The sequence below is a fragment of the Microtus oregoni genome, unplaced genomic scaffold (genome assembly GCF_018167655.1).
Source record: "Microtus oregoni isolate MIOR12 unplaced genomic scaffold, Mior012 000000F_ref0000247, whole genome shotgun sequence".
NCBI lineage: Eukaryota > Metazoa > Chordata > Mammalia > Rodentia > Cricetidae > Microtus > Microtus oregoni.
Genome location: NW_024543059.1, coordinates 67,636,597 through 67,660,211, shown reverse-complemented (window position 1 = coordinate 67,660,211; position 23,615 = coordinate 67,636,597). Strand labels below are relative to the sequence as shown.

Genomic DNA, 23,615 nt, shown 5'->3' with positions numbered 1-23,615 from the left:
TCATTTTCTGCTTCAGCTGTCATTCTCTTGGACTATTCAAATCTTTATCACCATCTAAGGTTTTGTTTAAATGAACTATTAGATCAGGTGTTATCCCAATAGCTGGTCGTAGACTGGAAATGTCTCCTAACAATCTTTGGAAGTCATTAAGAGTCTTTAAGCGGTCTCTCCTAATTTGTGCCTTTTGCGTTTTAATTTTCTCTAACCCTATTCTGTAACCTAGGTAATTAATAGAATTTCCTCTTTGAATCTTTTCAGGGGCAATTTGTAATCCCCACCTAGGCAAGACTTTCTTTACTTCTTCAAACATCCTTTCTAAAGTATCTTTATTTGAATCAGATAACAAGATGTCATCCATGTAATGATAAATGATGGACTTGGGGAATTGTTTACGAATTATTTCCAATGGCTTACTTACAAAATATTGGCACAGTGTAGGACTATTGAGCATACCCTGTGGGAGGACAGTCCATTGATATCTCCTATTAGGCTGAGAATTATTATAAGTAGGCACTGTGAAGGCAAATTTTTCTCTATCCTTTTCTTGTAACGGTATAGTGAAAAAACAATCTTTCAAATCAATAACTATAAGAGGCCATCCTTTTGGTAACAGAGAAGGCAAAGGAATTCCAGATTGTAGTGGGCCCATAGGTTGAATTACTTTGTTGACAGCTCTTAGATCTGTCACCATTCTCCATTTACCAGATTTCTTTTTTACAACAAACACAGGAGAATTCCAAGGGCTGGTTGATTCTTCAATATGGTGAGCATCTAGTTGCTCTTGCACCAGCTGTTCCAATGCCTGTAGTTTATCTTCAGCTAGAGGCCATTGTTTGGTCCATATTGGCTTCTCAGTTAGCCATTTTAACGATAGGGCTGTTGGTACCTCTAAAGGTTTGGTATTTGCTGTATGTTCTTGTACAGCCTGAATGGCTGGTGACCTTTTTCCATAATACCTCATCATATCCTTCCTAGAATTATGAGTTCCTGGAAATACAGGAATGTTAATCTGGGTATCCCATTGCTGTAGCAGGTCACGGCCCCATAAATTTATGGCAATATTGGCTATATATGGCCTTAGTCTTCCTATTTGCCCTTCGGGCCCTATGCATTCAACCCATCTTGTGCTTTGTTTTACACGAGATAGGGTTCCAATTCCCAGGAACTGAACATCTACCTCTTGAAGAGGCCAATTCGGATGCCAAGATTCTGGGGTAATGATACTTACATCCGCACCTGTGTCTAATAAGCCTTCAATAAAAGTGCCATTTATACAGACTCTTAGCTTTGGTCTTTGATCATTAATAGAAGTCTGCCAAAATATATGTTTACTCTGTCCTATTGGGTTTTTTGACTCATCCTCCACACGTAATTCATTATTTAGACCAGTATTACTTTTTACAGCAGAAATTGGAGCTTTTAATTTTCTTGGTGAGGCACGTTCTCCACTGAGACTGGGAATGACTGGGCCACTGTTGGCTTGGGGGCCTGCGAGAGGCCCCCAAGGAGTTTCCCGATGATATCGGATTTCCCCGTCTGTCTGTTGTTGACCTACATTCATTGGACCAATGATTCTTCTGTTCATTATTAGTACGTAAAGATTCAATCGTTCTTAGGAGTGCCATATTCTTCCTTAATGATAGAATATGGAAAAGAAAACTGAAGCCTAGTAACAAGCAAATTAAGGTATCCCCATAATCATATAAACCTTGTATGATGTAATTCATTGTATTAGTAAATATAAATTTACTAATCCATTGTATTAGTGAAAACAAAGCAGTAAAATTTGCGTTAGAAACGAAAACTGCCATATTACATATTATCCAGCAGGTGGCGCTGTTGCAGAGTCGCGGTGAAAACATGGTCCTGTTTCAGTGCCTTAGTAGATGTTAAAAACTGGAAAATGCAAGTTTCTCAACAAAGTAAATGTAATTAAATCAATTCCAGAGACGGAACCAGAAACCCAGAATCCCGGGGTAGAGAAGAGCAATCTGGAAGCCGCTTATGCCTCCACGTGACAGAGTCACCCTGAGGGTCGCAGCTTTCAGCAATTGCGTGCTCTGGTTCGCACCACGTAAGAGCTGTGCTTGCAAGGGAGATTTAAAAACGACTCAGAAAAGAGCAAACCACGTGGGCAGAGACTATGCGGGCCTGTGGAGTTTAAATCCACGTGGGGAGTCCAAGGCCACCGCTGCAAGGCACAGGCAGCAGCTGAGGAAGAGAGGGCTCCTGCCAAGCCGAACTAGTGCCCGCCAAGCCGAACTTGTGGCCGCCTAGCCCAACTCGCGGCCGCCAAGCCGAACTCGCGGCCGCCAAGCCAAACTAGTGGCTGCCAAGCCGAACTCGCGGCTGCGAGCCGGGAAAGGAGAGGTTCTGAAACCAAACGTTGGGTGCCAAAATGAAGGCGTAAGTCACAAACAATGCCACACCAATTTGGGATTATGATTAATAGGGTGGTATTTATTAAAAGGGGGAAAAACTTACAGATCACTGTCCCAGGCAACAGCCCTTTACACAACCAGGAAAGGAGTCTAGTCGCAGGCGGAGCAGGAAGTGAAGAGTGAGAGGAGAGGGAAGTGGCCGCTTTTTTAAAGGGAGAGAAACCACGCCCCAATGGGCTGGTACTTCAGCGGTGATAGGCTGGAGGAGTGGGAGGACCTCCCGCAACATATTCCCAAGTTGGAAATAACATGGAAAAATGGAGATGTATTCGCCTGGATGAAAATGGCTTTCCCGCCTGTGCTTCTCGACATTAGTGGTCAGAAGAATCTTCTACACCAGTTTCTCTTCCAAGAGCCTGTGTGGATGGTAAACATACAGACGCCAGTTTGAGTCTTAAAGAAGGGAACACATGATTTCAGGACATACTAAAATAGTAGCACATTAAATCAGGCAGGTGTTTGAGTTGGGAATGTGAAACCATCTTCTTAAAGGAGACCCTGGAGGGTTTTATTGAAAATATTTTCGGCCATATAAACGGATACTAGGAAAACATGCTGTAAATATATGGAGGGTCTGTTGGCTGTGTTCTCCTTCCAAGGGGCGGGACTTATCCCTACAGATAACTATGTACTTAGAATTTTATTTTATGTTAAACATTTTGTTATTATTAAGGAAGTTTAGAAGGCAGGCAAAAATAAAAGGATGACTTTTGCTACTTTCGAGTCTTGTTTCTAAGGACGTCGAATGTGTCTTTTGAAACTGCATTGCAATACATAGAGGTCAAAGCACCTTAATGCTTCACTTGGAGCCCATACTTAGCTATTCAGTTAGTAAGGTGCTCCCTAAAGAATTTTGCTAGTTTGCCTCCAGTTATCCCAAGTAAATGTTTTAACCGTTGACTCAGTGCTGTAGGATAAACGAGTGTTTGCTCATTCCCTACTGTTCAGTCCTTTGCAGGTTAACAAAGATTTATTTTGTTCCCAAAGTGTTCCGGATCCTGCACTGGGAGGAAGGGAGAGAGAAGTGAATGAAGGGGGAGGAGGATGACACCAGGGATGTATGAACCAAAAGCTTAATTTTTATGAGACTTCCATTATCCTAGATGTTAGGATAAAAACAGCTGGGCGGTGGTGCATGCCCAGAAAACCCAGAAACCCTATCTCAAAAAACCAATAAATATATAAATAAAATAGCAATAAACAAATCAGACATAATCCTGCCTGAAGAGGGGCTGAATTCTAATGAGAAAGATGACCAGTAAATCAGTTTCAATTTTTCGTAAGGTGTGGTATTTTGAATAAGAATGGTCCCCATAGGCTCATATATGTGAGTGCTTATTCACTAGAGAACTGAACTGTTTGGGAGGATTAGGAGGTACAGCCTTTTCGGAGGAAGTGTGTCACTGAAGGTGGACTTTGAAGCCTCAAAAGCCTATGCCGGGCTTACCCATTATCTTCTCTCTCTCTCTCTCTCTCTCTCTCTCTCTCTCTCTCTCTCTCCCTTCCCTCAGGATGTAGCTCTCAGCTACTTCTCCAACCACTCCTGCCTGCCACCATGCTCTCTGCCATGATGCTATTGAACTAAGGCTCTGTAAGTTCAAGCCAGCCCCCAATTAAATGTTTTCTTTTATAAGAGTTGCCTTGGCCATGGTGTCTCTTCATAGTAGCAGAACAGTGACTAAGACATTAGGTGATTTGCTAATATTGTAATATACAGGTTGGTGAGATATGGCATGATCATTCTAAGTACCATTATAGTTAACCCACATTTTTCAAATTAGACAAAACCTAAATAAATAAATAAATAAATAAACAAATAAATAAAAAGCTACAAAGAATCATCAAGAGTTAGGGCTCAAAATGTAACATCAAGATTTAAAAGGAAGGGCTGGAGAGATGGCTCAGTGGTTAAGAGCATTGCCTGCTCTTTCAAAGGTCCTGAGTTCAATTCCCAGCAACCACATGGTGGCTCACAACCATCTGTAATGAGGCCTGGTGCCCTCTGCTGGCCTGCAGGGGTACGTGTAGGCAGAACATTGTATACATAATAAATAAATAAATAAATATTTAAAAAAAAAGATTTAAAAGGAAAAAAAAACCTGCTTCCTACAAATTACAGAAATACATGACATACGTGATTACCCAAGTGGCTAACTTGGCTAGTTAGATCCTGCTTCTAACTACTTCTATCTTGTGAAAGGCAAGGGAGACATCGTCCCTGCCCTGGCCTCACAGACCAGGGACAACCTGTGCCACCTCCTCCTCTCTGGATGTACAACATGCAAGCCGGGATGACAGGCAGGTCATGGATGAGATGGACCAAGATTGAGAGTTAGGCTGGTTTAAGTAGTGTTGCAGAGATTCCACCTGAGGGTGGCCTTCAAGGGAACATCTTCCTTTAAACAGTCCTATCGGGAACCTGGCATCTCCACAGCTCCCTGAGGAGAAAAAGGCAATTGTCTAAGGCAGCATGTCCCCGGCTCAAAGGAATAACAGCCGAGGAAGGGAGAGCAGAAAGCCCAGTAGGGGTTCAAGGGACAAAGAGTGGAGGCGGGCAGCCGGAGAAGATGGACCCCCTGATCTGCCTCCTGGCTCGAGGGACAAAGCGAACAGCCACGCCACATCTGAGCTTATGTGCAGCCTCAAGGGCTGGTTAGTAAGGGTTTATTTCTGGTGGTGAACTGTCCCTTCCTGTCCTTCCAAGTTTTAAGGGCATAGCTAAGGGGTTGCATCTAGCATGTCTGTGGCTCCATGCTACAATGACGTGCTTCTCTTCCTCATCCCCCGCTGTCCATGCTGTTTTCCCTTCACAGAGACAGTCCTCTTCTTCTAAGCCTGCCTCTCCACATCTCTGGACCAGCCGGCCCCATGGGCAGGCAGCTGGCTTGAGGCTGTGAAACAGTTTAATTGGCCTACAATGGGCATGGCCCTGTGACAGCGACCACACCCTCCCCGACAACCTCATAGACTCAGGGCTCAGCTACCCACTTAGCGCAGGCTGGGACCACCTGACACCCAGTTCTAACAGGGTCCCACATTTGTTAATTGGGAAAATGTGTGAAAGCCTTATAAGGCACAAGTTTTATTCAGCCTCCCTCTTTTTTAATCCATAAAGTAGAAATAATTTCTTTTTAGTCCTATGATTGTGAGGCAGTTATTTCAATAACTAGGCACCTTTGGATACTTTCAGGGAAGTTAAAAAAAAAAAAAAAAGAGGGCAGGATGCTTTCTTTCAGGCACTAATTTTGTGTGTCCCTACTGGGCCTGGGAGGAAGGGGCTGGCCACACCGGGGGTCTTCGGCAGTAGCCAGCAGAAAAGCCTTCTCCACCTAAATGTGTGCTGAGAGCCATACCCACCTTTATGGAAAGACCTTCAACTGAATGTAAGGCACCACCGCCCTCCCTTCCCGTACCACCCCAGAGGAACTAGGAAGGTTTGGCTTAAGCATTTGGCATCTAACCTGAGGCTAAGTTTAACGCAATGCATTTCCTCATGTTTGTTTGTTCGTTTCTCTTGAACGGTACGCTTAGTTATCATATTATACCATGGCTGGACCCTAAATATAAGAATATCCTTTGATCAACTGGCGAGTGGCCGTCATTCTTCATTTCCAAACTCTTGCTAAGGTTTTACATGCACTAATCTATCTCAGAGGACCTTCAGGGAAAGCTGAGACACTTTCTCCACAGAGGTGAGAATAAGGATGCTGAGTCATTTCCTTTGCTGCTCTCTGAATTCCCATCTAAAGTTATCGGCACGGCACACCTTGCCTGGCTTCCCAAGCATGCCTGCTTAGCATGGGTTAATGCTGGCAGGATTAGTCACTGCAGAGTGCTCAGGACTTGAGGTTGGGTAGGCAGTCCCTGAGTTCATCTGTAAAAAAGTGCATTGCAGTCATATGAAAGAATAAAAGGCACCGTGGCTACCGATGACTCCAGACTATGCAGCAGATTCGAGAGCATTCCCTTCAGGGGACCATACATGGACTCTAAGAAAATGCATGAAGGAGTTCTTAATTATTATCTTTACCCTAAAGTTGGTCATTATTTTTCTATTTATACATTTCTTTACTTTGACTAGTCTGTCCTACTGCAGATTTTTAGCTTGCGTGATTTTTAAAAGGATTCCTTGTGGTCTGGCTTAAACAAAACGTTTTGGAAATTGACTTTATATGAAGGAATTTCCCTTTTTCTCCCCTCCTCCCCCCACCTACACTGGCATTGTTTCCCTAGAAAGCCAAGAAGGAGCCACGCGGATATCCTGAAGGTGAGTACCTATATTAGAACTAGGCTGTGTCTGAGTCTCAGGGAGGTTTGGCCACGGTTGTGCTCAAAGAGGGAGCAGAACTTGGGAGGGAGATTTTAGGAACTTTGGATACTAAGAAATTATGCTGGGCAGTTGTGGCACACACGCCTTTAATTCCCACGCTCAGGAGGCAGAGACAGTTGGATCTCTGAGTTCGAGGCTGATCTACAAACCCTGTCTCAAAAAAAACAAAGGAACAAAAAAATAATAGGAAGGAAGGAAGGAAGGAAGGAAGGAAGAGAAGAGAAATTAGGAATTAACTCACACGCAATGCCCCTGACCTTCCAGTTTTATATTTTGCGAACTACAGGAAGAAACTTGGAAAAATCTGTTGTGTTGCCATCACAGGCAGAGCCATAAGAAAGTGCTGGAGTTATTCCTCCTTAGATTATAACTGCCTGACAAGCAGAAACTCTGCTTCTTGTTCAGCTGTGAAGCACAAGGCCCATAGTACCTGGGGCTGTCTTGAGGCTTCACTGGCTGAGGCATGGTCAGCCTCAAAGAAAACTTAAAATGCAGAGCTGAAAACGCTGCTTGCCTGAGAGGTGACTGTATTTAATTCCATTTTATTAATAGGATCATGGTCCTGAATCCATATAATATATGGTCCTTTCATATAATCCCAGGTTGATTATATGAAATAAAAAAAAACCAAACTCAAACAGCTACGTGGTTTCTTTGTGGTCATGCAGACTTAATATCTGGTCGTTTGAATTCTGTCCCATCTCTGGGTCTCAGTTTTCCCATCTATAAAATCAGTACAGTAACTGTACTTAACTCATCATGTTCTAAACAGGATTCAGTTATTAATATATGCATAAATTGCACCACAGTGGTGGCACACGCATTTAATCCCAGCACCTGGGAGGCAGAGGCAGGCAGATCCCTGTGACTTTGAGGCCAGCCTGGTCAAGAGAGAGAGAGAGACTGAGGACTGCCGGAGCTACACAGAGAAACCAGAATGTTATATACGTATATATGCACAAATTAAAATGTCCCTAGTTATTGTGCTCATTAATTAAGATACTAAGATTTGGAAGGTATTTCTTTTTTTTCTCCTGTGAGATATGATTTTATTTTTATAATTTTATTCTTGATGCACTCAGACTCTCCTGTTCATGTTTTAGTGGTAGCGAGGAGGGCTTGTCCAAGGAGACTGTGCGCTGGGATGCCTGCATCCCAATAGGGGAGAAGGTAGAAGCTGCAGTTGTTAGGGGTGCCTACCTCCTACCTACCCGCAAGCCTACTCAGAGGAAGGAACAGTCTTCAGTGTGGGGGTGGCATTCATGTCCAAAGGGGATGCTTGACGGTGTTATTTTCGTTTCCCACAAATGTGCATGTTTAAAATAGGACTTTATCCAATCGGCATAAGTGACACACAGACTATGTATAGCGGTGGAACTGGGCCTGGCAGGTGATGAGGGCCAGATCTCGCCAAAACCAAGTTGTGGTTCTCCATGGACTGTGCCCAGGGAATTGCCCCATAGGTTGCTAGCCCAGACCCCTGGCTTGGGTTTCCTTGGCAAATCTGCCTGCACAACCCTTGACTTGTTTGGAATGGCTGTATCTCAGAGCTGGTGAACTGGGATCTTGGCTGCGTTTCATGGGGCATGCCACCGGCTCACATTTCCCCTCTGAACCTCCCTCTGAGCTGCACTGTACTCAAGAAGGGTAAGCATATTTGTTGTTCTTCCCTGCCTTTTGACTCTGTGCCCTGCAGGCCTGGCACACAGCCAGGGGAGCCCAATCACTAAGCAGCAGCTCAGGTTATATTTAACGGGGCTTATTGTCTTGTCCTGGGGTTAGCTTGAGTAGATACTATAGCGACTTGAAACAGTGTCCATATTGTCCTCCCGTGTTTCTTCAGAGTGCCGGTAGCTCCAAGTGTATTTAAGGAGGTTTTAGATCTCGGAAAATTTCCCCTTTTAGCTTTGAATCAGCACAGTAAGGATCCTAGAAGGGTTCCCCCATTTTCAAACAAGAAGGTCACATTCCACAGAATTTAAGTTTGGCCAAAAGAAAGGCAGCTGAAAAAAAATTCTGGTCCTGTGAAAACTTTCATTACTGTCACTCATGGGACAGAAAGAGCATGCAAATGAGGCAAATATAAAATTACCATATGCACAAGGGGGACTCAGAATATTTCTGGCGTTTCCTTAATTGATTTGAAGTGTAGTGCAAAATTTGAATTTTGAACAAGGAGAGAAAATTCATTTAATCAGAGGCTGGAGAAAGATGGCAGCCAGTGAAGGGTAATTGTGTACTTGCTAGACAGCTCTAAAACAGATTACAATGAACATTTGGTGGATTTGAATTAGAAGCCGCATTCCTTTCCCACCCCACCTCCTCTCCCTCGGTTCTTCACAGCCTCTTCCTTTTACCCTCAAGTGTAGTTTCGATATGGAGGGAACGGACACTAAAAATATTTCTGGAATGACGTGACCCTCTACCTCCCCATCCAGGAAAGCGACAAGGCTGCACCAGACGCAGCACATGCTTTCCGTTCATTTCTGGCAGACCCGGCGTCGACCTCCAGATGCAGCTTCTTCGCTGGCTGATGGCATTCAGACCCCCAGCCACAGACGGTGCCAGACAAGCAACTGGACAGGACCGCTCGGCAGCAGGACCCTGGCCACAATCGCGGCCAGAGCCGCAGCCCCCTGGCTACGGACCACTTCTGCTGCCCGTCTTGGGAGCCCTCCCACCGCAGTCTGGCTTGCCGAGGCCCCACCACAGGGGCTGAAGCACTGGGCGGTGGTGGCAGCTGTAGCAGTGGTACCTACAGCTTTGGGGCCAGCCCCAAAGGCACGTGGGAACCTGTTTCAGGCCACTCTGCGGCCCCTCCAGGACCAGAGTGGGACCCAGGACAGCCCCAGAGCTCACCACTGTCTCTTCTTGTCACTGAAACCCGGGCAAGGGCTCAGAATGGAAGGCGGTACTTCCGACATGAACCCTCAGACCAGACTGACGCCTGCGGAGGACCAGTTGAGCCAAGCTCAAGACAACCCGGAGCCCAGGCAGCAGCTGCCGCTGCTTTCTGAGCCTTCAGACTCAGCCCAGCCTGAAGCCAAGTATGTGGAGATGTGTGCTTCAGCCGAAGTCCAAAGGGAGAGCCCCCAGACCACTCAACTACTGGAACACTGCCCTAAAGAGCAGGCCTCCGGGAGCCCAAAGACAAAAGCCCAGGATGAACCCAGCAGCGGTGCCAGGGAGGTTCCAAGCCCTAGGAAGAGTCCTGCTTCTTCCCAATGCCCCAGCTCCCAGACTGGTGAGAATGACTTCTCATCTTCCTCCTCCTCCCCGGTAAACAGAGCAGAAGACGATGGCCTTTCCAAAACGGATGATCCCACCAAGTTACTGGGGGTCCTGGCCACCTCCTCTTCATCTTTAGGCTTTGAGAGTGAGCCGGAAATGAGCTGCCAACAACACAAAGGAGAAGCAGGGGAAGGGGTGGGAGCGAGGGAGGATAGAGGAGGAGGGGTCAGTGATGGAACAGAGTGCAAGGACATAATTACCAAGTCGCAGGGCAAGAGGGACCCCCTGAAGAATGAGGACACACACTACATCACCACCCATGAGATCCAGCTGAGTGAGGTAGAGCAGGGCATGGATTTCGATGTGGGGCTGGCTTCTCGCTGGGATTTCGAGGACAACAACGTGATCTACTCGTTCGTGGACTATGCTTCCTTTGGTGGCAGTGATGAGACCCCAGGAGACATCACCACCGAAGAAGAGGATGACAACAGCTGTTACGCCAGCACCACGCCGAGCACCAACACCACTCGGACTCCCAGCCCCATCAGCAGTGACCTGGCTCGCCCTAGTGCAGGCAGCAGTGGTCGGGACACCAGCAGCACAGAAGTGGGCAGCGGCCCCTCTGACAGTGACACTGTTTCCCCACCCACTGGACCTGGCACTGCCACTCCACCTGAGCCTTTACTGGAGCTCCGGGAGGCAGCCTCAGGGGCATCGGCCACTGCAGCAAGCAGCTGTAGGAGTGCAGCAAGCCAGATCCTCCTATCAATCAAGCCAACTTCCCGGGCTATAAATGAGCCTAGCAACGTGCGTGCAAAGCAAAACATTATTTACGCTGCCAAGCATGAAGGCGACATGAGTCTCCGCGTCTCTACGACTGCTGAACACAATTCAAGTTCACAGAAGCAAAATTCGGCTGCAGCCGTGGCTCAGGACCATGCAAAGAAATTCATTGCAGTCCCAGCTCGACTGCAAACCAGGTGCGGGGCCATTCGGGCCAAGGAGCTGGTGGATTACTCCAGCGGAGCCTCCAGTGCAGTGAGCGAGCTGGACGATGCAGACAAAGAGGTGAGGAACCTGACTTCCAGGGCCTTCCGGAGCCTCGCTTACCCCTACTTTGAGGCTCTCAACATCAGCTCCCGAGAATCCTCCGCCACGCTCTCTGAAGTGGGCTTTGGACGATGGTCAACTTTCCTGGACTTAAAATGTGGAGGTGTCGGAGCCAGGGTGGAACAGAGCCTGCTGAGAAGCAGTGCCGCCTCTGTGGCTGCAGGTCTGAGGAAGGGTGGTGGCCCCCGAGCAACTGCAGACCAGATCTACCTCCAGGCCAAGAAGTCCCAAACCAAAGCCTTGGAGTTTGTGGTCAGCAAAGTTGAGGGAGAAATCAAGCATGTGGAGACACCCCTGTGCTTCCAGAAACAGGTCCAAACTGGCTCCCGGGTTGTCACACTTCTGGAGCCCCTCAATCTACGAAGTGAGAGCAAAGCCAGCTCAGCCACTGGGCCCTGCAGAACCAGCAAAGGCTCCAACAAAGGCCCAGGGTCGGTGTACACAGATGATGGGTCCGAGACATCTGAGGGTAGCAAGCCTGCCTCTCGCAGTGACGGCCCCCAGAAGAAGTCCAAATTTGCTTCAAGTCTGCTCAAAAATGTCATTTCCAAGAAAATGCAGCGAGAACATGAGTTCAAGATGGAGAGAGGAGAAGTCACCGATACATCGCGCCGGAACAGTACCTCTAAGGAGACAGAAGTGACCAACACGTCGCGCCGCAGCGCCCCCAGCACCTCTAAGGAGACAGAAGGAACTCCTGGGGCCGAGAAGCCCTGGGAGAGGGGTCTGCAGAGGCAGAGCTCGCGTCATTCCGAGGCGAGTTCCGAGTACACGGTGGTCAGCGTGTCTGATGTAGGTGGAGAAGGGTCTGTCGTAGGTTCTAAGTCCCCTGTTTTCAAAGCCAGTACTCCTAGAGAGAGCAACGCTGGCCCCAGCCGGAATGCCTCTGATGGACACACAGAAGTGTGTGAAATTAAAAAGAGTGCTTCCGAGACTGTGAAGGGCATCTTTCTCCGGAGTCAGAACAGCGCCTTCCGGACATGGAAGGAGAAAGAGGCAGAGAAGTTGGAGGAGAAAGCCCCCATTGGGAAGCTGAAGCTCCCCAAAGGTGGGGACTGGAAGGCTGATCTTGGGGAGATCTCTGCCAGCAAATCTACCATCATGTCTCGCCTCTTTGTGCCCAACATCCAGCAGACGCCCAAGGACAAACAGCCAGAGAAGCAGGCCACCAAGTACCCTGCTGCTGCCCAGGCCACCTCTATGGCAGTGATCAGGCCCAAGGCTCCAGAAATCAAGATCCGGCTGGGGAGTGTACAACAGCCAAGCTCAGACTTCAACATTGCCAAGTTGCTCACGCCTAAACTGGCTAGTGGCAGCAACTCGAACCTCTTTAAGACCATTGAGGACAACAGCAGGACCCAGCAGAAACTCTTCCGTGGTGGGGACAATCTGGAAAAAGTGCCCCAGTTCCAGGTAAGAGATGTTAGAGACAAATCCAAGGCCCAAGGACCTCTCCACCAGGTGAGAGATGTCAGGAAACTGATCAAAGGGTCAGGGGACAGCAGTGACAAGGGCAGCGTCACCCCGGAGCAGGGGTTGACGGGGTCCAAGCCCAGGCAGCTGGCTGCAGCCGCTGGAGGATCTAGGTCCCTGTCCCCTATGGTGATCACGTGCCAGGCGGTTGTGAATCCAAGAGAAGACGGTGTGGACCGAGAGGCCAGGGAAGGTGTGGGCAAAGCGGGCAGTGGCAGTAGGGTCTTGAACTCCTCCCCAGAAGGGACTGTCTTGGTTCACAGGGCATCTGGCAGGCTGCCCGTGGCCACCATTGCCCCCAATAAATCCGAGCAGGGCTCTTACCTGCCTGTGCTCAAGATTGTCTCCAAGGCTCAGAGGACCCCAGAGAAAACCAAAGAGGAAGACATCAAGGAGGAAGGGAAGGCACCGAAGCCAGCTCGAAATGCCTTGGAGAAGCTAACAGCAGCAGTCAGGTCCATGGAAGAGCTGTATAGCTTCAACCGGAATGAATGGAAACGCAAAAGTGACCCTTTGCCCATGATGGCTGACAGCCACGTCCTGTCCCTCATTGCCAGCGAGGAGAGGGAAGGGGTCACTGGACCTGAAGGAGACCCTGACAAGCTGACTAAGCAGTTGGGGCAGATGGAAGAACGAGACACGGGACACAGAGGTGGCGTGGTCCTGAGAGGGGGCCCCATAGAACGTCTGCAGAGAAGAAACTCTAACCCCAGCACGGAGAGCGTGTCTGCGCGGGCAGCTGCCTTTGAGAACATGGCCAGAGAAAGGCCCAGGTCTCTCTATATTCCCCCAGTCCACAAGGACGTGGAAAGAACTCAACCTTTGCAGCCCCTCCCCCCACTCCCCAGCAACCGGAACGTGTTCACGGTGAGTGCTAGCAGCGCTCAAAAAACCGGGGGTGTTGCGGGCAAATTCCCACAGGGGCCTTCTCCAGAGAGCCTTTCAACAGGCAAGGGCATCAAATCCCAGGGACTCAGCTCCCTCAAGATCTCCCCAGCCACCCGAGCACCTCCCGATGAGGTCACCAACAGGAAAGCTGCAATCAGTTTGGAGAAGAGCAATAATGCCTGTGAGAATTACCTAACCATCCCCCTTAAAGGAAGCTCTGCTTCAGGAGAGCTGCTCAGCAGGCCTGGGGCTTCCAGAGATGGGCCTCCCAGCTCCTCAGCTGCCACTCTTTGCAGCTTGCCTCCGCTGAGTGCCCGCAGTCAGGTCCCCAGTAACTCCAAAGGCTCTCATATCAGCGGAGCCAGTAAGCCAGCTTGGCGTACCAAACCTGACAACCACCGAGAAACAGTGGCTGCCCCGACAGGGCCGCAGAGCCCCGAGCATATGCCCACGGCCACAGCGGTCTACCACCAGCAGGCTTTGCCCTTCACTCTGCAGGGGGCCCAGCCACAGGTCCTCTGTTTCTCGCCACCCGGGATGGCAGCCCCAGCCCCTGCAGGCCCAGCCACAGTTCCCACAGACCCCTTTCAGCAGCCACCACCCCAGCAGACCCAGCGCAAGATGCTCCTTGATGTAACCACCGGGCAGTATTATCTGGTGGACACGCCCGTTCAACCCATGACCCGGAGGTTGTTTGACCCTGAGACAGGTCAATATGTGGACGTGCCCATGACCTCCCAACAACAACCTGTGGCACCCATGTCCCTTCCTGTACCTCCTCTAGCCCTGAGTCCTGGGGCTTACGGGCCCACCTATATGATCTATCCCGGATTTCTGCCCACAGTGCTACCCCCCAATGCCCTGCAGCCCACACCCATCGCTCACACTGCAGGAGGCGGTGACCTCTCCGTGGCAGCAGAGACCCCCAGCAAAGAGACAGCTGCCACGTTTACCGAAGCCCCGTACTTCATGGCCTCTGGTCAGTCCCCTGCCTCCTCTTCCTCCTCCGCCCCGGCAGCCACACCCCAGCTTGTGGGGGCCAAGGGCTTCGCCCAGCTCCACGGCAAACCTGTCATCAGCATCGCCTCACAGCCCTTGGGGCCACGGATCATCGCTCCCCCTTCCTTTGACGGCACCACCATGAGCTTCGTGGTGGAACACAGATGACAAGAGACCCAGGACGGCAGAGCGGAACAGCTCCTGGTGAGTGATGAATCTTACTCTAAGGGTCCTGATACGAGAAGAAGGACCATTGGTGTCCTTGTATTGGGTGTGGGAGAGTTACAGTGGCTGTCTGTAGAATTCTGGGAAATTCTGTGGGAATTCTGGGAAAAGGAGACTAAACTCCATCTGATAATGAAGGAACGAATTTATTTTCCATAATTGCCTCCTCTCCTTACCCCTCAATCTGCCATTGATAGCCAGCCCTTTGACCTTTGCAAGTTGCCTGATGTTTGTCCCACTAGAGAATGACAGGAAAATGAACTCCCAAAATGTCTCTTGGCCTTTGTTTTAGTCAAGGTTGGAAGGAGAAAGAAATGAAAGTCTGATCTAGATTTGGTGGAACAAGGCTATTTCTTTGTTCCTGGCCTCCTGGGGAGACAGATAACCCACTTCAGGTCACCAGAAACAAATTTAACCTGTTTGCTTCCTAGTAAGAAAGAAGAGTTTAAAATGGATGTTTTCTAAAGTCAACAAAAATCCCTTCCTCCCGTCTTTCACGTCTTCCTCTTGAAATGTCTTACACTAAAACACTACTTTTTTTTTTTAAGTTCTTGTTTTTGAGTTTCCAAATGATCAGAATTCTTTTCTTAGGGTTGTTAATGTGTCTCATGTGTGGGTAGATATACAACATGAGCGTGTACACACGCACACACACACACACACACACACTCTCACACACACACAGTCTGACCTTCACAAGAGGGTGAGAGATTGTGGAGCCAAAGTTGGATAGATCTGTTGTATTTCCTGCTGTACTGATCGGACTGAACCCACCCCGCTCCAAAGCTAATTCCGATTCCCATAAGCACCATTACATCTGCATTGCTCCCTTTGAAAATGAACAACTCCCGCGCTGCAAAGGGAAGCAGAGAGAAGCCGTTACTGACACCTAGCCTGATCTGCGCTCACAGGCAGGGATTTCTGCTAGAAATACAGTCCGTGGAACTTGATAGGTGGCATGAATGTGGGTGGCTGGAACCAGGACACTTCAGGTCAAGCACAGAAAACAGAGTGAAGACACCTCCCGGCAGGGGCACACGGTGGGTGTCTGAGCTGCAGGCAGGCTTGTCTGGGATAATCTTTGCCCTTCAAAGCAGGCAGGGTTGAGATTTTATGTCCCCAGGATTTTCATTTCCTGGGAAAAGTCACATTGAATGAAAAGGAAAAGGGGGACTGAGATAAGGGAATGACAGACACTCTAAGATTCCCATGTTATCTCAAGAGGGGACAGTCATCACTCCCCCAAGCCTCTGTGTGTGTGCTTTGTGTGCATGCATGCGTGCGCGCGTGTGTATGTGTGTGTGTGTGTGTGTGTGTGTGTGTGTGTGTATGAAATGCTTATTCATGCACCTAAGGTAAACAGACCATACTACCAGCTTGGGGACATAAATATCTGTCATTCTATGTGTATCAGAATGTCAGTTGCTAGGACAGTGTATTGCTGCAAAGTGTCTTCCAAGATAAGAAAACACGGCATAGGTTCACATTATTGGACTTCTGCTAAGAAGTCAAGCGAAAACACGAACTCTGCTCTAGTAGCAACCTAGAGACAAGAGTGTTTGGGTTGTTCCTCTCTGAGAGGCTGCCACAGGCCCTGAGCTGTATGATGACCACCAACAAAGAGGGGCGGGGTAGGGAACACAGAGGGAACCCGAGTGGGCCTGCAGGGGAGACTCAGAGAGGAGGATTAGCTTTGCAGATATGCTATCTTATAGGGACAGCACTTTGATTCCCTGCACAGATGCTGTGTTTACCTAGGGCTGTTTTGGATCAGCTAATCACCGAGGAGTCTGCAGAGCTTTGGAGGTGCCGGGTGCCCAGGAGGTTGCACAGTGGTTCCTTCCTCCCATGGGGTCCTCTTAGCAGTTACCTTTGACCTTTCTTTGGTTTAGTGTGATGCTGTTTCCACCAGACACAGGCAGAAATCTGACTTTTGCGTCTCGAGAGCCAAACTGTAGCCTTGAATTTATTCCTACCCTCGCTGGAAGCAAGGAGCCCTAAAGAAAGGAAGAAGGATGTTGGTTTTGATTTAAGCAGAGGAGTTGGGAATCAAGGGTGCGCTTTTATGCGTGTACCGGCAGAAATCTAGCAGGCCAAACGTAGCTATGAATTAAAGGTCTTCAGAACTCCACATTATACTTTCCAATGAAAAGTCAGATTTTAAAAAGCGGGGGCTAATTCTTTTGACAGTTTGGGAAAACAGAGCTCAAACAGTCCAAAGCCCCTATTGGTTTTCCTGAGTGAAGTCTCGGCATGTGATTTCAGTTCCAAACATAAGGGATTTGATCCAATTATAGTAGCAAACCCACCAACAGGTAAACTAGACTTAGAGATTTTCGCTGAAATGTCCAAAGGGCGAGAGAGAAGAGTGTAGGGGCTGGCCCTTACCCTAAAGGGAGGAGGCAGAGGAGAGCGCAGAGCTAAGGGAGAGAACATCTGTGGCTAACTGCCTGCTGACATCTGGTAGGTAGACTACTGATGTCTCCGTTTACTTTGGGGGATGCTTATTCCATACGGATTTTTCAGGAAATCAGTCACTGAGGATGAATTCCATGCGTGCACCCTGCAGCCACTGTGTGCTGTCACCCCGCAAGTCAGGAACATATATTCCAACACAACGAGACAGCGTTCCCCTTCTACACTGATGTTCCAGCGTTCCATAAGGTTCCTTTCAGCTCAAAGACAGCCTCGTTGTCTATTTTTAGCAGCCCTTGTGTAGCCTGAGTGTAAAAGCAACCAGTTCTGTTTCTGGGTGTTCCATTACGAGTTTCCCCTTTTTTCTTCTTCTAATTTCCTCTGTTTTTTTTTTTTTTTTTTTTTTTTTTGCTGTGGGGGCTTTCATGCCAGCCCACAAAGCACTGTAAATTGTCAGCACTTTGTTTCTTTAGATGTTGTGTGTGTGAGAGTGTTTTTGTTTTGTTAAGTTACTTGAACAAAACTTTAATCAACGTTAAACCTGCCACCTAGGGTCCAACCTTTGAGAATGGCAAAGATTTTGTTTTAATTGAATGCCCCTTGTTTTTCTGCAAGGCTTATTTCTTCATTTCTGAGCAAGTTTCATGACCTTTCTTTTCTCTTTACTTCTGGGGTTATTTCTACCCTACGAATAGAGGGAGCCTCATATGTCAGCAACTAAAAAGGAAAAAGAAATCTGGATTCAGGGGGAGCCATTTTCAACACCCACCTTCATGGTGTATTCTGAGTGGGCCCAAAGGAGTTCTGAGACCATCAAACCTGGTTCCATTTGTATCAAAACTGAGAAGTTAGGTGATTCTTCCTCAGCTACCGTCCCTTCTATGAAAGGCTTGGCTTGCACCCTGGACATTCAAATCAGTATCTTTCCCATCTCCATCCTTTCTTTCTCTCTAAGGACATTTTGATAGCCTCCTGGGTGTCTGCTCTAGGGTTTGCTTGCTCTCTGAGAAGTTATTCTGGGCCCTTTGTTAATTGTGTCCTTGTTAGCCTTTCCTTCCCTTTGTCAACTCAATTGACTTTAACAGCCTACCACACACATCTCTATATAAGCCCATGTCCTTACTCTTTTCAGGGTTTTGTTCTTATTACAGAGCAAATAGCTTAAAGTGCAGGGCTGGGTAGCCTTGCCAGCTCTCTCCCCAGAACATACTTCAGTTTCCAGTTGCTGAGCCGCTGTAAACTCCACGCTTCATTTTCAGTTACTCCCATATTTACACCCCACAACCAATGGTTTATTTCTGTTCCCCTCCCCCAACATGGTTGTGGCTCCCTCTTCCAATTATTGTATATAGCTAGAGTTTCGTTCTATCTTTTATTGTTGTTGTTGTTGTTGTCTTGTTTTTGGGGACAGGGATTCTCTGTGTAGCCCTGGCTGTCCTGGAACTATCTCCATAGACCAGGCTGGACTTGAATTCACAGAAATCCACCTGCCTCTGCTTCGCAAGTGCTGAGGTTAAAGTGTGTACCACCACCACCCAGCTCTATACTATTCTTAATGTCCTTTATTTTAATTGACCTTTCTCCCTTTTCATAGAATTAATCTTTCCTCTAGCTTTTTCTCGTACCTTTCTCCAAAGTTCATTGTACATACACACACATCTTAGCCAAGGCTGGCCTCAAACTCATCTGAAGTAACCTCAAATCCCTGTTTCTTCGGCCTCTGCCTCCCAAGCACTGTGCTTACCGTTGTGCTCTGTTTACCTTTATATTTTCTTCCTCACCACAACATGGTCTCTTGTCACTGGCTTCCTCAAACAAGTACGTAGGTAGACTCTTCCATCTAGACTGCCGAGCAGCAATGTCCCACCAATCACTCCCCAAATAACCGCAGAGACTTAGTATTAATTATAACCGCTCAGCCGATAGCTTAGGCTCATTTTCAGCTAGCTCGTGTAACTTAAATTAATCCACTTCTAAGAATCTCTGTGCTGCCCCAGGCTCATTTACCTCATCTGTATACTTCCCATCCTGCTTGCTCAGTGACTCCTGAGACTCCACCCCTCTTCTTCCCAGCATTCTCTCTGCCCTGAAAATCCTGCCTAGCCATCAGCCAGGTTTTTATTAACATTGAGAGCAGCACATCTTCACAGTATACAAAAGAATTATTCCATAGCATAAGTAGATACTTTCTTAACCCTTGCTGGGCAAATGAAGACATCAATTATCTCAATTCATAGTAAATGAAGTCCGGGCCATCTGAAGCCCATGTTTGCCCATTTACAGAAGATCCTCACTTGCCTGGTTCTCTTACTTTTTAACCTCCATTTTTCTTTGTTATGAAATATTCCCCTTCCCCTATCTGACCCTTTGTGCAAAACTTAGCCTATCTGAAAATTTTCAGTATCTTTATTTTGTCTCTTGGCCAGTAAGCTTAGTAATGAATTCATTACGCGCTGTTTGTGTCCTCTGAGAGGACGGCAGAATATGGCTAGGCTGGCCGCCCTGGTGCTAGTTTTTCAAACTTCTGTTCAGTCAGGTGGGAAATGAAAGTTGTATCCTAGAGAAATTTGAGTCTTCTAGTTATTTCACTAGCATGGAGAGAAAAAGAGAGAAAGAGAGAGAGAGAGAGAGAGAGAGAGAGAGACTATATGTGTGGTGTGTCTCTGTGTGTATGTGTTGTGTGTGTATGCGTGTGTGTGTGTGTTTGTGTGTGCATGTGTGTGCTGAGTTTGAGGAAAGGGCCAAGAAAGGCAGGGAGAAGGGAATAAGTTGAAGTCTGATATATCCAATATATATCAAACTTCTATATGAGTTTTTCTCATGTCAAAACAAAAATCTAGCCAGATCATTCTATGTTACAAAGAGAACCTGAGCCATATCAGCAATGCTGGACTGGAGGTTATGTCCTCAGTGACGAGATAGTTTGGGAGAGGAGAGGTGTGGGATGTGCATGTGAGGGTACCCCCTCCCCAGGGATGCAAATGGGTTGGAACCCTTTGGTTGAAGGGGAAGTATGTGACCGTGACCAGAGCAGAGGTACACATAAAGTCAGACAGCTAGGACCCAGACTGTGGGATCCTTACTCACTGGTCCAGGCCCCTGCTATACACACGTTGAGCCTCATTTCCCTATCTGTAAAATGGAAATAAGCTTGGCAATGTTGTAAAGATGGAACTGTCAACTCACCTCAAAGAACATGGCATGTAGTAACCAGCAAATTTCCCTCAGGCCCTTGACAGAGGAGGAAACAGCCCTATTGTTTCACTGGCCCAGGGAGGAGTCAGGGATTTATGCACAGAGAGCTATCCCAGATAGGAGATAGTACCCACAGCTCTGCAGTCCCCTCAGAGCTGGCTGGTCTCCAGGCAGGTTGGCTGGGTGCCAGGGCATTCTAGTATCCCTCAGAGCTTTCCAGCATGTTATAAAGCTCTGGGTCCAGCCTGCCAACGGCCAGTGGTGATTTTCCTCTCTGTCTGATCACCAGACTGGGAAGACCGAGGGGAAGTCCACGCTGAATCCCTGCTGAATGCTGTCAGTGTTCCAGGTCTAAACTCCTGGGAAGGCACTTGGGGAGAGCCCCTGCTTATGCGGTATAACTAACCCTTCATCTCTGCTCCCAGGATCCCCTTGCGAGGCCTCTGATGGGTTTTATTGGCTAATTATTATTATATCACTCTCAATAAGAATTAGATCAATACTTTCAAATTTTCAAACAAAATTTCTCTAAAATTAATAGAAGCAGAAAAAAATGCCTTATGGATATCCACAAAGTATTATCTAGATTAATGATCCTTAAATATGATCCTAGGAGACTGTCTCAGTTGGCTGCCATCTTGAAGCGGAGTCTCCTCTTCTTCCTCCCTCCTTTTCCCCTCCTCCTATTGGCACCCTTCCACTCTGCTCAAGGAGCCCTTATGAACTTTGCCTTAGGATGGCACCAAGCCAGAGCTACTGGAGCACAAATAATAAAAACACAGAGACAGATATTGGGGTTCAGCCTGAAGACTAGAAAAGCAAAGCAGCCAGTCAGTGGCTCTTACCTCTACCTCAGTCTGAAATGGTGACCCTGCCTCCAGGAAACCTCAGAATGAGACTGAGAGCTGTCTCCTGTTTTATGATCCTCTCTAGTTCTGGGTTAAAGGCATGCACCACTACCGCCTGGTTTCTATGGCAAGCTAGTAATGCTACTGGCCTGGTGTGTCATTGTGCCTACTAGGATTAAGGGTGTGTGTCACTACTCTCTGGTCTATAAGACTGGCCAGTGTGGCTATTTTAATTTTCTGTTCTTCATGCAAGCTTTATTTATTAAAGTACAAAGGAAATGCCACTACAAATCGTTCTTAGTCTCCGGGTCACTCCTCCTTTGCATGTGATTACATTAAGTTTACTCTTGCTGCTTTGTGTGAGTTAAGGTAGAAAATCAAGCTTAGCAAATTGTGTATCAGTGAGTTCCAGGGGACGGCTAAATTGTGGGCACTGCATGCTCCAACATTTCCTTTAGCCTCAATGTATTTTTTCAATATAAATATGAAACAAAAAGTTACAGTTGAAATATATTCATATGCGCTGCAAAAGCATTATTATTTTAGCTCTCTGGCTTAATAATCTTGTTCTTAAGCAGGCTTTTTGTCCTAGGTCACAGGATTAAAGTATTCCTTCCTTGCCTTGCTACTTGACCGCAAACAGTTAGAGAGTTGTTATTTGATTCTTCTTCCTCAAGGCTAGTTTTCACATGATAGAGATGTCTTACTCCTCAACAAATATCACTTGCTGTTCATTGTATTTTTGTCTTAATCATCTTACATTTGGACATCAACTTTTAAGCATTATAAAAGGTTCTTAAGCGAAGTTCTAGTAGATTATACTAAAAATTAATAAACGTAGAAGAAAGGGATAATTTCTCGAATGCTTTTGAACAATGTCAGTGCTGTCTTAAAATGGGTTTAATTGAGTTACATGTTATAACCACTATATCTAATTTATATAATAGCGCACTGTGAGAAAGAAATTCCACATGATTTAGTTAGTGGTCATTTGCTTTCCGAGAATCCCTCGCATTTCATTCATCTAATTAGATTACTGACATGGTGAATTACAAAGGACGCCATTTAACTTAAATATCAGTTCTATGTGCCAATTTTAGGGACACATACAATATATTGTTTTGTCCTTGTGAACAATTTCAGAAAAACTCAACCTTTCGCACTAAAGTCATTTTGAACAGTTGATTGAATGCGATTCAGTTTCCAAAGGCAGGTTGCACTTGGTTGCCCTTTCTGGAAGCCAGCAATGACCAGTAGCTTCAGAGGCATGGTTTCAAAACACATTGAAAAATATAAGTTCCACATTATAGGGAAATGAGCCAAATAATTAAATAGCATATGGGGAATGTTCTTTCAGAATTAACCATCTTTTCTTTGACCGTGTTTTCTTTGCGTCTGTTTCTTTTGCAGGAGCCAGGCAGAAATGCGGACTGTTCTTTAATCTGAAATTTGCATCGTAACACAACCAGTTCATCTGAAAACCTACCAGTTGTGTTATGAACTTTTATTTCTTAGGACCCGTGTGCAAGTTTGTATATTTTCCTGAGCAGCTCTCTTTTGAGGTAGCTTTCGTTATTTCGGTTTCACTAAGATGACTGAATGGTTGTGTTTCTCCCCATAAAATACTTCTTTTTATACTTTAATACAGGATGTATGCTTTCTTATCCCTGCCTTCCCTCCTGCATGTGTGACCAGGCAAACAGTACAATGAGTATTTGAATGGTTCATTCAAAGCAGGCTGTAGAATCTGATTGGTTCTATTGCAAACCAAATCAGCAAATTAATAATAGGATCACAAATGACCTTGGAGTTCCTTGGACTATATTAGTGGCTCTCAAGAATCCGACCTTCGTTGTAAGTGTGCAGCACACACACCTGCCCCTTTCGTGAATTCCTTCATAGATTCCTTCCTGCCTCTTACCATTTGCCGCCTGAAGTTCTGGAGAAGGAACTTTGCTTCAGTGGCTCTGGTGCCCTCCAGCCCTCGCCATCCCAAAGGAGAAATCTATAGTCACGGTGCTTGCTTCTTGCTTTAGGTTTTTAACAGATATTAAGATTCCAACCCCCTGGGATGTTTTACTGACCAGGTGTAACCCAATTCTGACTGAGCAGACACATTCAGCTTGTCCTAATTGATGTCTCAATTAAATGATGCACTGAAGAATTTCTTGATTACTTTCTAATCAGTTAGATTAGAAATCCTTTAAAGCCCACGTATTTTCTCAAGACTTTCATAAGGAATTGCTCACTCATTTGTTTAAAGATAAAGCATTCTGATCAAGTCTTTAAATTATCATTTTGATTTTGATGACCTATATTTGGTTTCTACTTAAGAGTGTTGCTTGACGTGAAGAATTTTATGCTGCCTTATAATACTGAATTTTCTAAGGTTTTCACAATTTTACTACTTTGTAATTACGCTTTTGTTTTTTAATCCAGACTCAAAACCAAACAGATTCA

At 46.7% G+C, this 23,615-nt stretch overlaps 1 protein-coding gene across 1 annotated transcript; it reads left to right on the top strand.

Moving 5' to 3' along the window:
* The first annotated feature begins 9,240 nt into the window (after positions 1–9,240).
* Positions 9,241–22,768, top strand: CUNH4orf54 (chromosome unknown C4orf54 homolog). The gene is made up of 2 exons (XM_041651030.1): positions 9,241–14,676; positions 22,566–22,768. Exon 1 carries the CDS (start codon positions 9,241–9,243, stop codon positions 14,638–14,640), a length of 5,400 nt encoding a protein of 1,799 aa, XP_041506964.1. The 3' UTR covers positions 14,641–14,676; positions 22,566–22,768.
* Positions 22,769–23,615: the final 847 nt, after the last annotated feature.

Bases quoted from the DNA above. Each gene is read 5' to 3' on its own strand.
- CUNH4orf54 (XM_041651030.1), top strand. From the start codon at position 9,241: ATGCTTTCCGTTCATTTCTGGCAGACCCGGCGTCGACCTCCAGATGCA.